The sequence below is a fragment of the Oenanthe melanoleuca genome, chromosome 1A (assembly GCF_029582105.1).
Source record: "Oenanthe melanoleuca isolate GR-GAL-2019-014 chromosome 1A, OMel1.0, whole genome shotgun sequence".
NCBI lineage: Eukaryota > Metazoa > Chordata > Aves > Passeriformes > Muscicapidae > Oenanthe > Oenanthe melanoleuca.
In genome coordinates, this window is record NC_079334.1 from 11,718,953 (window position 1) to 11,735,085 (window position 16,133).

At 45.9% G+C, this 16,133-nt stretch overlaps 1 protein-coding gene across 2 annotated transcripts in view; it reads left to right on the top strand.

The window, feature by feature from the left end:
- The window catches only part of WNT7B (Wnt family member 7B), a 92,911-nt gene that overhangs the window by 6,112 nt on the left and 70,666 nt on the right, over window positions 1-16,133 (top strand). Inside the window, exon 1 of one of the 2 annotated variants that reach the window (XM_056516188.1) lies at window positions 1,163-1,245. The exons of the other annotated variant lie outside the window; for it this stretch is intronic. Coding sequence (XP_056372163.1) covers window positions 1,163-1,245 — 83 coding nt within the window. Of the gene's footprint in view, window positions 1-1,162; window positions 1,246-16,133 lie in introns of those variants that run through there. 2 annotated transcript variants of the gene reach the window in all.

The following is a 16,133-nucleotide window of genomic DNA, read 5'->3' on the forward strand; positions in this document are numbered from 1 at the left end:
CTAACCTGCCGGGAAACGTCTCTTCGGACTTGCATCTTCTCGGAAAAGAGAGACGGAGAGGGAAGAGCGGAGACGAAAGCTCTTTCTACGGAGATGGCGAGAGGTGTGGTGAGCCAGGAGCCACCGCCAGCGGCTCCCGGCTCGCTCACTTCAGCGGCTGTTCCACACTAGTCCTTTCCCTTCCCTGCTCTCACGCGAAACCAAATCGCTCCAGGAAGCTACGAGTGTGCATGTCTTTATTTCGCACTCAGTAAGGCTATGACTACATACATGTTCCTTTTTTTCTTGTCGTTGCTCCTGAAATCGAAGCCTAATTTTTAACATCGGGGTACAACAACAGCCAAACTCCCACCGAGGCTGGAGGGAGGACGGAACCCTTCAGTGGAACTGGGACAGCCGGCCACAAAAAAGCAATTTACCGAGAGTGGAGTTGGGAGCTGCCAGCTCGTTCAGTCTCTCCCAGGGCGAGCTGAGGAGACACAGACGCAGGGAGCTCTCAACCCACGGAGCGCTGGGGGGAGTTAAAAATGCCCCACGGAGCGCGAAAGGAGTGCTTGTATGAGAGGAGAAGCGTTCAGCGAGGGCTGAGCCAGGGAGCACGGATTCGTTGCAGCCCGGGCTAGATCAGTGTCTTTCCATTGTCATCCTCCCTCAGGGAAAAAAAAAAAAAAAAAAAAAAAAAAGGAGAGGGAGAGAAAAAAAGTAGGCGGATTGCAGTGACTGACTGCCCAATGGCAGCCCCGGGTCTCAGGAGAGTTACAGAGAGAGAGGGAGAGAGAGAGAGAGAGAGGCACTTTCTGCCATCCAAATCCCTTAAACCATCCTCATTCCAACACGAGAACCCACTGTAACAACTTCCAACCACTGAGACATGACAGGCAGGAGCCCAGAGGCAGCAGCAGCAGCAGCGAGAGCAGCAGCAGCAGCAGCAGCACACACTCTGCACAGGGAGCAGCATTAGCACCAGGGGAATACTACACACAACAATACAAACAAACAAACAAACAAACAAACAGACAAAGGCCCCCCAAGCCCAAGGGACTGGATTCCAACTCAGATTCAAGCCACAGCTGACACCAAAAAGGGTGGGGAATTACGACCAGGGGGGGCCAGAAAGGAATAACCAAGGAAGCGAACTCAAGAGTGTAAACGGGATTCAGCCATGATCCTTTTTTCATCTCGCAGTGTGTTACTCTCAGTGTATTACCCTCAGATTTTCCTCATCCTTACCAGTGGGAGTTACCTGTAAGTGATCCAGACTTTTTTTTTTTTTTTTTTTTTTTTTTTTTCAAATACTGTTTGCAATGCCCCCACTAGCAGCTACCTAGGGGCAATGCGCAGAGCGAGCAGAGGGAGCCGGGAGAAGCCAGCACGGGCGGCAGCTCCGTGCGGTGCGTGGTGGTGAGGATGGTGGTGGTGGTGGCGGCGGAGGAGGAGGAGGAGATGCTGTGCTGGTGGCGGTGCTGGCGCTGCTGGTCGGACCCCGCCGGGGGAAGGGACGCACCGCCAGGTAACTCCCGGGGCTGCCCCGCCGGCGAGGCCGGGGCCCGGCGTGCCCGCAGCGGGGGCGGCGCACCTGGGAGGGCGGCGGGGCAACGGGACGCGGAGCGGCCGGCGTCTCCCCTGGGGACTCCGACCCCGACTCCTCCTCCTGCCAAACCGGAGATGGGCATCTCTTCGCGCCCGTCGGGGGAAGGCTGTATGTGTGAGGAGATCCCGGGGAGCCGGCGGCGAGCGCCCAGCCCGGGCCGCCCGCGGAGAGCCCCCGCCGCCGATGCGCTCGCCGGCCGGCTGCTTTCGCTCCGGAGGGATCTCCCGTCCCGCAGTTAGAGCTGGCTCCAGGACCTTTTCCTTGTGAGGAAGGGGGTGGAGGTAGGGGTGGGGGAAATGAGAGTCGGTGGGTGGGACTGCGAGGAATTTCGGTCTCTTTTTTTAATATCTATATCTGTATCTATCGTTGCGGTGGATAAGAAGCAGCTGGGCTAGTCCGTGAGGGCTGCGGAGAGAGTGTCGGCCGTCGTCCTCCTGCAGGTCCCCCGGCAGGTCTCTGTGCCCGCCGGCCGCCGCGTTAGGGTGGCGGGGGTGGTGGGCCGGGGTCCCCGCGCCGGCCGGAGCGGAGCCGGGCCCGTCTGGGACTGCAGCCGGGGTCCGGAGGGGCTGCCGGGGGACTGTCAAGGGTTTCTGTTCTCCTGCAGTCCGGAGGAGACTTGGCCGCGCCGCGGGGCAGCCGTGCGGAGAGGAGGGCGCTGGGGCGGCAGGTACCCGGCGGAGGGAGCCTCTTTAAAATCGGGAAGACTTCTCCCTCCCTTGAGCATCCCCCATCCCCGGGCAAGAGTTTCCGTGCCGGAACGCGGGGATCTGGCCCAGGGGTGCTCTGGTGCGGTTCGGTGCCTGCCCAGGCTGCCGGGGATGCGGCAGAGGGGTTCACCCCTGTCGGTGATGTTGAACCCCGCTTTGGCATCCCCGGTCCCGCATTTATCTCGGCTGCCGGAGCCGAACGGTTTTCCCTACTCTACCAACCCCCAAGCCGACCTCAGTTTTTTTGTGCCCCGACGGATACGAATTTTAGGTCCTATCCCTGAACTGTATGTGTATTTATATATATTTGTGTTTTTTCTCGGTATGCGCACACAGGACCACATGCACATAAACAAGCACGTGTGCGTTCCTCTCTGTGTGTGTCCGTCTGTTTTCTGTGGGCTATGGAAAAAACATATTCTACTGCTATGGGAGAAAAGTAGGAATAAACACACCCATTAAAAGAAACTAAAAGCCTATTTCTACATTCTTAATTCTTAATGAAATGCACATGTCTTGGCCACCAGTTTTTAAAAGCGCTTAGTTTTATGGAAGCACGTTAGATTATTTCAGCTAGAGCTGTCTGTTTCTTGTTCACAGGCGGGATATGTCTGCTGCGTAGGTGACCGATGGCTTGTAAAAAAGCAAGCCGTGCTATCTTTGGTTGGTTGGGGTTTTTTTGTAGGTTTTTAAATTTTTTTTTTTAATACAGGAGGAAGGAGTTGTAATAAATAAATAAATACACCCTTTTAATATAAGCGTAGCCATATTTTTCTCAAAACCGTAGGAAATTACTATCCTACAAAGCTTTCCTTCTATAAATAGTTCAAATCTTAAAACAAAAGTTTGCAACCGCACACCAGATGCTGGGATGCTGGCGGTTTCCCTTGCTGTGTGACATAATTATAAGGTCCGAAAGCAAAAGCTATAGAAGTATAATAATAATACTAAGGCGATGGCTGAGGGGAAATACAAGGGAAGCAATGCCTGCTTTATTTAAAGCCAACTGCTTGGGGATCTTTTGAGCGCTACCCCGCGACAATGAGAAGTTGTGGTGGATAAATAGTACTCTCTCGCCTTTCCCTGGGCCGTCCCCAGTTCATCCCCTCCGCGGCAGGTCACTCGGAGCTGGACCCGCGGAGCCGGAGCCGAGGTGGCTATTGTAGCCCAGCAGAGCAGAAGCGAAAGGGATCAGGAGGTGAAACCCAACAAAGCGGAGCCCCAAAGCAACGCGCACCTCCCTCCATCCATCACTCCGGAGGGACGGAGCCGGCTGCTTTCCCGGGGAGAAAGCAGCGCGCCCGGGGCCGCCGCGGACAGGCTGCCCCGGATCCGACCCCGCTCTTCTCCTCCGTGCCATCCCCGGCCCCAGCCCCCGGCCACACTTGCTCCATCTCCGCTGTGTCCCCCCCATCCCTCCCAGAGGGCGGGAGAGCCGGGCGGGCTGCGGTGCTTCGCCTCACTGTCCGTAGGAAGTGAAAAGAAAGAGGGGTTTTATTTCAGTGCTTAATGGAGAGTAGCCTACTGAACTTGTGGTGTTTGTCTGGTGGGTAAATATACTTCTCTGGCTTACTAATGGTAGCTTTTGAAGATTAAAGCATAGTAGAGCCTGTTGGAGCATTATCTGCTCGTGTCTGTTTCTGCTACCCTCGCTCTCCGGAGGGGAGGATGCTTCCCAAGCTGCTATTTAGTGAGCTCTCAGGGACTGTCAATGGTTATGTTAATTTTCACCGAGATCTGTAACATCTTTTGGCTTCTGCATTTTGCATTGCTGCTCCTTCAGGGACAGAGAGGGCGAGCAAGCAAATGGAGTGTGGGGTGTCCGTGCTCAGTCTCTGTTGGTGCGGGGAATGCAGGCCAGGGGAAATGGGATGCTGCTCTGTTATTCTGTGAGAAACTCTGTCAGGCAAAAATCCCATTGTGATGAAATGGGATTTTGACGAAACGGGGTTTTTGGGATGGAAAAGGCAATGGTGAAATGAAATGTAACGGGCACCACATCTCAGTGTTTTTTTGTGCAATAGCTCGGTAGAAAGTTAAATTATAGTCATCTACATCCAAATTAATTTTAAAATAGACTCCTTTATAAAATTGATTTTTATATTGTAAGTGTGCTATCTGATAAAGTCATCTTCTTCAGTGTGCTTGTCTGGTAACCTCTGGCCTGCCAAAATTTTACATTGAACGTTTTTACAACCAGAAGAAATTAGTGTCTGACTCTCTGAAAAAGAAAACTGACTGTGGCTCCAATAGCTGATGCATTTTAATGCTGGATGTATTTTGGTAATCCAATTAAATATTTAAAGTAAAAGGCTGCCATTAAATAATATCAGTGTAATTAGTATAAATGTCTAAATGCCAGGATTATGCAGAACACTGGCACTGTTTCTTGCAGTGCATGTGGGAGTGTGCATGTGTCTGTATACATACACATATTTAACTGCTTCTTATGAAGATGGTGCTTGTCAGTTTTCCATTAGTGCACCTCTTTCACTGTTCATCTTATTTAGAGCTGGATGCATTCACCAGCAACATGAGAGTCGGCTCTGAAGAAGTGTATTTGGGGGATTATCTGCTGGCACATTGATACAGTTACTTCAGTTATTTGCTTTAAAATGATTTGGAATAACTCTTAAAAGTATGTGTGTGTATGTAGTGATAGCAGCACAAATCTTCAAAGCAGATACATTCTCTAACACCATAATGCAGCAGATCATTTATATTGGTGAATAGATAAACTCCTTGGTTAGGAAATGTAGGGAAGAAAAATCCTCTGCATGTTTTGCATTCATTCTACTGGTGCTTCCACATCCTTACAATTCTGTGTCCTTAACAACAGGGCTTCTTAACACTTGTGGGAAGCAGATTAGAAGGAATGCTGATTGTTCATATGTCTACAGGAAAGTGGTCATGCTGAATCCCTAGATTAGGACTGCTGTAGAGAGTCTCTGTAGTTTGCCTCTTAATTCATCAGTTCTGGAGGGAGCTGCAGAGGCAGAGAACAACCCAACTGCTCAATGAGGCAGAGCCTTCAAGGGGATAGTGGGCACAGCTTCACCAGTAATGCTAACCAGCCTGACTGATGCTCCTACTTTAGCTGGTGCAGTCAGAATTACACAGGCTGGCCCACTCTTCCCATCCTGGTTGGATCAGGGCGGGATCAACCTCTGTGGTTAAACTGGCTATTACGGGAATGGGATTGTCTCTGGCTCAGTCACTGAGCCGGAGTCTTAATCCATCATTTCCCTGCTTTTGCATCTTGTTCATTTTATAACTGGGACTTTAGGGCAAGCTTGCTCTCTCAGCCTCTAGTTATGCAGTGTAAAATGCCCAAGAAGAGCTCTGTTGAGATCATTAGATTCTTCTTTTACGTAGTAGTGTAATAATGATTCCCTATAAGAGGATTTGTAATAAGACTTCCTTCCACTTTACCATCTCTCAAAGATATGTTCACTTATAGACAGAAAAGGTGAATCTTCAAAGAGTATAAAGTATTTTCAGGCTCATCTAAAGCTAGTGCTTTTGCTCAGCAGAAAAAAGAAAGATAAAGAATATTTTTATGCTGGACTGCCATAAGCTTGGCTTACTTGTCTGACATGGGATATTTCCACATATTGAAGCAGCTACATGAAGATGAGACAATGATTGTGATATGATTTCTTGGTAGCTCTAGAAGGCAAAGTCCAGCACTGTGAGACCCAGAATAAAATTCCCTGTCTAAAACCAGAGAACTCTGGTAAATCTGTGACTGGCCACTCCTCTCCCTGCCAAGGTCTAGATCAAGCACTTGAGTCCTGAATATCCTTGAATCCAAATGCATTTGGATGAAGGAAACTGTCTTAATCCTTTACAACAATCAAATTCCAGGAATCAGCACACCTTGAAATTGAAAAAAAACCCAAAATTACTTTAGAAATTAGAATCCAGAATGTGCAGAATGGCAGGACAGCATGGAATTACTACATATGTTGTATTACTAACACAAAATAAAAGCTGAACACAAAGCAATATGAAATACTCAGATGGTTAGGTAAGGATGAATACAGATGTGTTTGCATATTAAACACCCAACAAGGCTAATCCCTCAGAAAAGTGACTTTGAAAAAAGGTGTTAAAGAGCTAAACAAAATGACCTGCAATTATACAGTTAGACTGACAAACACCTTTTCTGCAATGGGAAAAACATCATGTGTACCTGGAATGTGGTATGCTGAGGGTAGAATGGTGTCATAGCCTTTTTCAGTGCACGGGACTGTGTAATTGGGCTGAAAGGCAGCCAGAGAGCCTCCTGACCCCAAAATACAGTTTAACTCTCTAGTCCTCCCAAGTTACCCCAAGCAATAAAAACCTAGGACCAACTGTAGATCAAAGGAGTTCTACAGATGTGCTGACACTGTGAGTTACAGAACTGGTTAATGTTGCAAGCTCAATTTCTTCAGCCCACAACTTTTGCATGTTGTTTTACCCTCCGTGGACTCTCACCAGTGCCTTTCATGACTGCTGGCAAAGCATGTCTACCTGTTAATTACCTGACAGATGTATTTTTGCAATAGAGGTTCACCTGTCTGTTTGGTTCTTCTCATGATTTTTGCTCTTTTCCCCTTGATGCTTCACTGCCCTTCTGTAGAGCATCTCTCCAACCTACCCCAGGTATGTAACTTGCACAGTGTTACAGTAAAAGTCCGCATGGAAGGGTTCTATGAGAACCAGACAGGCCTCTGTCTGTGAGAACCATGACTGAAATGCAAAATTTCCATGACTTTTTTGTTCTGGAATTGTGCCATGCACATGTGAATACGCTGTCAATGAGCTGAAGAAACTTGTCTCTGAAAGCTTCAGGTATACAAGCCTAGAATTCTGTAGGAGGATAAGAAAGTCCAGGAATGTAGGCACAGGAGTACTCTGAAAGAAAAGCCAAGGAAGGCATGTTTCTAGAGGATGTCTTTCAGTCTTTTAAGGGTTGTTATAACTCTTATAACTTATATGTTATAACTGTTATAACTCTTTTGCTGTCCCTTCAATCCTCCCCCAAATGTAGAAGGATGTATTTTCTCTCCATTGTGAAGAGCTGCATAGAACTTGCTGTTAACTTCTTGCCAAGACAATTCCTATGTATTTGCTTTTGCTACAACATATGCCTAAGGAGCGTCGCAAATTCTGCACTAGCAAAAATGAAAAGAAATTCTAGATATAGAGACCTAGATATTTGCCCAGTAGGTTTTTCTGTCTGTATGCATTTCTATGGCTTCTTCCTTCCATTACTGCCAAAATGCTTTTAGGACAAACCTTTAGATAACATGTTGAGTTGCTTTTTATATGCTTTCCTCTTGGGCTTTCTTTCTAAAAGTCAGTTCTCTGGATGGAGCAGAAAGTTTGCTACCTTCTTCAGTTCTAACAGAGCATGGGGAGTTTTTTGAAGTTAAGATAGTTAAAGCCAAATAGTTGCTCTCATCATAAAAACATCTTTCTTCCACTAGGATCTGATAGTAAGATGATTATCACCTACGAATTATTTTTCAGCAAATCATACCTTCTCTAGAAAATCTCAAGAGAGAGTAAATCAGAGAGTTACTGTGTCTTTTTTTTCTGGAAATAATTTTAATAGCACATACAGTTTCTACCCTTATCGCTGTTACGGTTTTGAACATTTATTTTTGTTCCAGCCTATGCTTGTGGATCAGATTTCCCTTAAAAAAATGACAAACTTCACGTTAGTGCAAAATTTCCACTTAATCATCACGGTGACAATCTGTTACAGCTCTTTGTCCAAGGTGAGATTTTACCCTGAGCTCCTAATACGGAGAAAAAAGACATCCAGTGGTATAGCAAGTGTGCAAGTGAGGGCAGAAGTGAGGGTCAGGTGTTTGATAGGTGGCAGAAGAATTTTCCCTGTGTAGTGGCACCAAGTTCCCTGGTTCCTGTGCATCCCAAATGTTTTATCTGAACACTGTTACATGCCCACTGTTACTAGGCAGTGGCACCTTTTTCAAAGCTGATGGAACTCTGTGGACTTTACTGGCAGATTTGTGATGCAAAAAGTAATGATGGTGAGTTGCGTCTCCACCAGCACGTACTTGGAATACACAACAAAGGCATTCAAAATAATTTCCTTCTGAATGGCCATCACTGTGTAGCGTTTTGGGAAGCTCTTACATTTTGTCTTTTAAGTGTGAAGGGCCTGAGGCTTCTCTCCTCTGAGGCCACAGCTCAGCAAGCTAATAAAGCAGGAGTAACTTTGCACCAGTCAATGGTGTGACTCCAGTGCAATGAAGAGGAGTACGAAACAGAAATTCAGCACCAGCCTATTTCTTACAGTATCCATTTGAATGCAGCCTTGACACAGACTGCTATTTTATGCAATTTATAGGGAATCTGGCCATAGTTCACAAGAACATACAGTGAAGACCATATTAATAGGAGGCACTGCCAGACAAACCCCAAAATCAGTTCCATGGCCCACTGAAAGAATCATGGCCCTTGGAATCAGCAAGACCAGACATAAATCCAAAACCTTATTTAATTTTTTGAGGGGAGAAGCACATCAAAAAGCCTTGCAGCATTTGCTGTTGCGTGTGAGGTATTGCAGAGCACTCCAAAGCTGGAAGTAAGCATAAGCCAGAAAGATATAAACCACTGTCTGCATGCAAGCAGGGCCTGGGAAATGTTTTGAGTTGTATCTAATTTAAAATTTTGAAGTGCTGCAGTACTGGGACTGGATATCATATGCACCTTCCTAATCTGGTTGAAGTAAGACATAATTATCAAATGTGACTACTATTTAATAATAATTTATTTCATTCAGGGATTGTAAGTGAATTACTCCTACCAGTATTCAAGTGAATTGGGCAAAGATAAGCTGTATGGACATGCAGGACCAGCACCAGTCCTGACATTCCTGGCAGCAAGGCAGGAAAGCATCTGGAAAAGCCCAAGCACATCTCTAATTGGTCTGGACCATGGCCAGGGCCAGTCCCTCTAAAGATTGCACTTTTCCATGGTGGGTTTCACTCTGTGGTGAAGATAGGAACGGTCCAAGACTGGGCCGATGTCTGAGATGCTGAATAGCAGTATCGTGCCTTCTGCTGCCTCAGTTTCCCACAGCTTTAATAGGGCAATAACAGCACTGGCAAGGCTTGAAGGTAGGGGAGGGGCAGAAGAGCAAGAGCTGCCACAGCACTTTGGAAAGAGAAAGCGCAGCGTAAGTGCCGCGTCATTACTTTCAGTGACTCTCTTTCTGACCACAAGCAATTGTGTCTCATCTGAAACACGGCATCTCTTCAGCACCGTGCCCAGCCTGGCCCTGGGGAGAGGTCAGGGGAATGGGCTGCTCACCAAAGTCAGGGGCATCATTTCTGACAGTGCCTTCTCCTTCTGTGGGAACCAGACAGCCACTGTGGGCATCATGGAGCAAGTCTTGGCGTCGGAGAGCTCCTGGCCTTGGGGTATGAGGTGGCCGCTGGTGTGCTGGGCAGCAGGCAGGACATAGTTAAGGGAGAGCTGAGGAAAATGGCCACATCTCTCATGACTTCTTTGGCTGCTTGCCAGGGAGCCATGTGACTCCTTGGTCAAAAGAGTCCTCTCAACCATGAGACACTTTCTCCCCCTCTGGATGTACCTTTTATTTTCTGAAGTTAAAAGAAAACAAAACGTTCCCACAAAACTTTCCACATTAAAGTTATATTGTAGTCCGATGACTCAGGGTGAGAAATTCAAGGGGAGTGAAAAGGAAGGGAAACATTCCTGAATCAGGTCTGTTGTGCTGAGCCTTAAAGAAGAGGATGATTTTGCTGAGAACAGCTCTGCTGCAGCACAGTGAGCAAGAAGCAAAGGATGCGACTTAAATCCCTTCCCTGCTGCTGTGGACTACTGCTAAATCTCTCACTCAAACCCAGTGGACTTTGACGCTACCAAGAGGGCTGAGGGTGGGAGCGCAAAAAAAAAATGGCCTCATCTGATTCACAGTAAATTCCTTTTTCTCCACTCCCATGGCCTAAAGGGTACAACTAGCTTTACAGTTTTTGGTTAGCTTTTTTTTCATTGGCACTGCCCACAATAATTAGATTGGCACATCCCTAGTAGACTCCCTGGAGTCTTTTGTTCCTCTGCCTACTCTATCTCTGGGGAGCTCTGCCCAGGGTAGGTGATTCTGAGGGGAGGGATAGGGTCAGGTTATTGTTGTTAATGTCACTCTGGTTATGTTGTAAAAGATGTATCAAAGAGGAAGTTCTTTGCACTGTGACCTAAAGGTCATCAGACTCTGGATTAGGCTAATCTCTAAAAAATTGTTCCCCAGACAGATCCTTTCGACCGAGAGTAACTTACCTCTAGGCACAGAGCTTTGTCATGTGTTTTATGATCTCCATTGTTCCAGAGAAGCTCCACAGCCAAGGCAGAAGTTTGTTCTGTCTTCTCTTGCTGGGCCACAATCCACTAATTGTTGTGTTGAGTTTAGGCTTCACACCTTGAACTAAGGATGAAAAAGAACAGAGGGGAGATGAGAAGGACATGCATGCAGAGGTGCTGTGTGTGGCATAGCCTCACCCAGATGCATGCTGTTGTTGCTGAAGTCAGTATGCTGTTTTCATGGTTCAGAGCACTTTGGAAGTTATAAATTCTGCATCTCACTGTGGCTTTGTCCTCTCTTTGGAGAAAAAGGGCAAAGCTTTTTGAAAACTGCCAGCCAAGAAGTTTTGCAGGCTTGTCTATTTCTTTGGGATGCTTGTAGGATGCACTGAGTGGTTGGAAAATATGTGGATGGAGAACGGCAAATTCAGGGATGTTCATTAACCAGTAACCAGAACACAAAGTGTGCCACGGGTGTGGAGGTGCAGGACAGAATTCAGAAACAGCAATTTCCCCTTCCTTTGTAACCCCAAATACAGACACGCTTCTGAGCAGAGCCAAGGTATCCTCTTGGTGTAAATATTCACTTTTAAGGAATGCACTTAAAACAAGCATGTGTGCCTGGCCCTGTATGCTCCTCTACCCACCCCAGTTATGCAGTGTGCCAAAGTCAGTTCCTCAGCAACAGGAATTGGCAGGTGGCACCTGATGAGATAATTGTGCCCCTGAGACATTAGGAGTCATGAGGTGCAGCCAGGTGCTCCTGATGCATCCATGGGTGTGATTTTCTGTCGTAACCACACCCTCAAGTGCTGTCTTACTGAAATTAGGAAATTTGTTCAGTTTGGGTCAAATACTTCTATTAGGGTGCTCTTCACACCTAACATGTATTGGCATGGGAGAAGCATGTGGACAACCAGGGCCAGGAGATGAATTAGACTGAGGGGTGTTGCTCCAACTAACAGGGAAGAGATCCTACTTCTCACCACCTTGGTCTCCACTTATTTCCAAATCTGGACCTTTCCTTCATGAAGACCCATTAATCTGAGCATTGATTCAGGTGCAAATAATGAAATGGCTGCCTTGGACAAGATGGTCCATTTTGTGTGTAAGAGATGAAGAACTTTTAAGAGTTTGCCACTTTTGCTTCCTGGGATTTCCATTTTGCAAGGTCTTTTAAATCTTAAACATGTCAGGGCCACACAGCAGGAGAGATCAAATGACAGTTCCCTTTTGCAGTTTGAAGATGCCGTGCTGTCCCAGGCTGGCTTGCCTTGCTGCCTTATCCCTGGTAAGGAATGTAGAGATTGAATCAGTCACACCCTCTTATTAAAGATTTGGTGTAGCAAGGTCCAACAGAAAATGAAGTGCCCTGGCTATCAGGGAGGTGAGTAGGAAAGTGAGGCCTCCAGAGAATTGCAGAGTTTGCTCTCTGTGACTTTCTTTGGGCAGAGCAGTCATTGCTTGCCATGTTTGCTGCAGTGCTGTAGGAGGCAAGAAATGAGACAGTTGAGAAGTGGCTTGAAGGGCTGCCAAGTCTTCTGCAACTATGGGGAAGTCTTTCCTGACAGTGCACAGGAAAGTTCTTCCAGCACTGCTTGACCTGCAAGCAGGGGAGGATGGCTCTGTGCCTTCATGCAGGGAAGTGCACGCAAGGCTCGTGCTATTTACCCTTCTCACAGCCAGCTAGGTACTGCCTGAAGTTGAAGTTTAAACTTTGTTCCGCCCAAACATCACCTGAATAACTTCAGGATTTAGCTCACAGTATTTTGTTAGGAGAGTTCTGTTTTTTGCAAAGAGAGGCTGGTGCATTTTACCTCTCCAAAACTGAAGACCTCTTTCAGCACTAACCAAAGTCCTGCTTTTCTTTGTTATGCCCAGATAGGATTTTTTGAGGTGTATCAGATGTTTTTTACATGATAGTTTGCCATTGTATACCTAATTAGAAATCAGGTTTAGCTTTCTGACAATAGCTGGCACAGATTATGTATGCTCTAAAACATCTTGTGAGGTAATTAAAATGTTGACTGAAAACACAGCAGAGCAAAAGGAATGTTTCTCGTAGCAGAGCCACTTTACAGTTTGGTTGTGTGCATTTGGTCAGATGCAGCCCAGGCATAACTACCATGACTTGGATGAATTCCCCAGAAATTGGCACCTTATTTTTTGAGAAAAAAAATCCTGAAATTCTTTCAGTTTCTGGCTCCTTTTAAAATTAAACACATGTATATGAATAAACTGCTTGTGAAGGGTGCCTGAATCACAGCCCTGGACGATGAATTCTTCTTCTTACCCACAAAACCAGCACAGCACAAGCAGAGGGTGTGTGAGCTTCCCCACTCCACCCCATCCTCATGTCTCATCCATGACCTAGAGGGGCAACCTCTAGCTAGGCATAAGCGGGTGGCTTAGTCTCTGTACTTATTTAATCCTTGGCCAACCTGCCAAGGCTGCCAAAGAGGGTGCCAATTGTGGTGGTGGTTTCTGTGATGTGGATAGTCATCCACTGGGAACTGGATTAAGACCATCAACTCATTTCAAATACTCTAGGCCACAAAGCTTCTGCCAACCAGTAACCATTTTTTTGGTCACTACTGACTTGGGTCATGTTTGGATCAGCGATGAAAGGCTCCATATCCCAATACCAAGCCCCTGAGCCATACAGTTTCCCGAAATAATTTTTTAAAGAAGGAAAACATTATTTTTTTGTCCTAGAGTCTACTTTGATCTGCTGATTTTTAATGTGCATATTGGCACTTTAAGAGACATAATTTTCATTACTTGATTGTAGAGGGCTCAGATGATGGGGAGAAGTTTGGAAGATGTCAAGCGGCAGACTTATGTGGTGTGATCCAAAATAAACTCTCTGAGATAGTGGTTACCCTCTCCGGCACCCCAGCTTACATTATATTTTGACCTAAAACTGATTTTACACCTCGAAATTTATCTCACAATCCCTCAGGAGAAAAACTGCCATCGAAATTGAAGGTCAGATTCTCCATTGCTCTTATTCTTTCAGAGATACCTAGTTCTGCATCAGATCTGGTAGCATTTCCAGCAGTTGTTTATATTGTCAGTAGCCCTTGTTGAGCACACTACAAATCTCTGTGCATGCCCACTGGCATCCCGAGTTGTTGGGAGGTGATTTATTTCTCAGAGATAGAGACTAAATCCTTTTGCTCACATGGCCCAGCAGAGCATGGAAATGGAGTGGAGTTCCAGCTTAACCCCCAACCCATAAGTTCTCTTCAGCACACCTGAGAGGAATTAGGGCCAGCTGAAGTAGATTTGTTGGCAATAAATGGTATTGCTTCCTGGGACTGTAGCTCTTGCCCAGAAGAGACACAGCCCCAGAGACCACCAAAAGTGAGCAGCACGTTTTCAGCATGCCAGATGAAAGATTCTGGCTTTTCTCAGGTAATATATAACCAGGCAGTGTTGCCACCATCTCTCCCTTGAGCTGATGCAATTCCTGAAGGGTAGCTGGTTTTGTTTTTCTGGGGGTAAATTACATTTAATCTAGCATGAGGGCATTACTTCAATTGCTTTAATTCCTTGGAACAGTGAGTCACCTGTCTCTCTCTTCCCTATTACACATGGAAGTGACACGAGCTGGGATAACAAAGGAGTGACTGTTAAGATGATAGAGAATTCTGAGCAAATCCATTGCAGCTATGGGTAATCAGAAGCAATAAATAGAAGAAAAAATGACATTTGTTGATGGTATTGTGAGGCTGTGGTACAACCTGCTTTCTCACACACAGGTGAAGTGTCAGAGGCATCTTACCAGTGGTTTATTACTCTTGGACTGTAAAACACACATTTTGGGCTTCCTTTTATTTTGTTAAAAAGAAAGGGAAAAGATTTTATTTTATGTATCCATCTGCTGTGAAAAGTTATCACTGTTAATAGAAATAGTGGAAGATAAGGAGTAGGGTAGAAAGATTCTATGTAACCATATAGATATGCATAGAAATAATAATTTGTTTCTTTTAAATAAGTGTGTCTCTTCTCTTTTAGAAATTTCTCTGCTTATTTGGAGCCCTTTATATATAATTTTTCTTTCCAGAGTAGAAGCTTCCCTTATAGTAACAGCTGAGGCTTAAGTTCATGGAGAGCTGGAAATATGCATGCTTTGAACAGTTTGTACTTGCATTACACATTTAAACAGACCATGTCACACATGTAGAAAACACAGGATATATACAGTGCCCAGCATCCTTGTATGTTCCCTGAGTACAAAGGGATTCAAAGACATGCTTAACTCTTTCCTTAACCAAGCTCTAAATTTGAGTGGCATCTCTCATTTTCACTTTTTCTCTTCCAAACCCATGAAAAGTGAACTGAAAATGTACCTTGTCAGAGAAATCTCAGTTTGGGACACATGAGTTTATGTCAGTCAGATTTTTCCTTTCAGCCCATTGGCTGTGTGTGAAGACCAAGCTTACCATCCTAGGAGTTCTGAGATGAGACATGATGAGGGGTGGTGATGGTATGGGAGGGACAGCCAGGGAAGGGCCTGCATGCTCCTCAGGGAGATGGGAGTGGAGAGAAGGATGGAGTGAAAAAACCCATTTGGAAACAAGATTAACAAGTGAAAGGAAGAAAGTAAGAAGTCCATGAAACCTGGAAAAGATGGATCTGGAGGATGAAAAAGGCTTTAGGATAGCTGCCGGAGAGGGAGCTGGTTCTTGGTTGTTGAGCATTTAGCCAAATAATTTCTCAACCTGTCTTGTTGGTCCAAGCCATGATCCCATCAGCTGGTCTGAAATGTAATCACCTGGCAGCAGCTTTTTTGCCCCTCAGCATGAGGATCACAGCTTGGAGAGAAGCATACCTTGAACCAGAATGAAAGCTGGGCACTAGGAAGTATGATCAGGAGGTGTGAGCAGAGTGGCTCAGAAAGCCAAGCTCAGCCCAGAGACACGTGCTGTGCTGCTGTGGCTTGTTTGGTCCCAGACAGGATGTGACTGACCATTGCTGGCCAGGGAGAGAGACAGCACAGGATAGAGTGCAGGTCACTTCTGGCTAGTTTCAGCTAGCAGAGCACGCTCCCCTTTCTGAGGGGAGAAGTACAGGAGAGGGAATGTAAAAGAGATAAGAGACAAAGCACACTTTACATCAATAAGAGAATTTGGTATTGGAGGAAGATTTTCTGCATGACTGCTCCATATAAATTGTGCTCAGCTTTATGGATGCAGGATTTTGGTGTCTCTGATGAGGCTCTTGAATTGTCCTATGCACAATTTTGCAATTTAGCATCCAGGAAACGTAAGGCCTTATATGGGTGAAGTTTTAAACTTAAAGATTCAGAAATGCTCTAATACTGATAGTCAAAAGAGATATGGAATAAGAGCTGTCTTTACAGGTTTTAATTTGTGGGCATGGGGTAAAAATGCTGTTTGGCCTGAGAGTCCATGACTTCAGTGTATACTGGGAATACATAGTATTGCAGTCTTTGGTGAGACTGAACTCACACAGTCACTACTGAG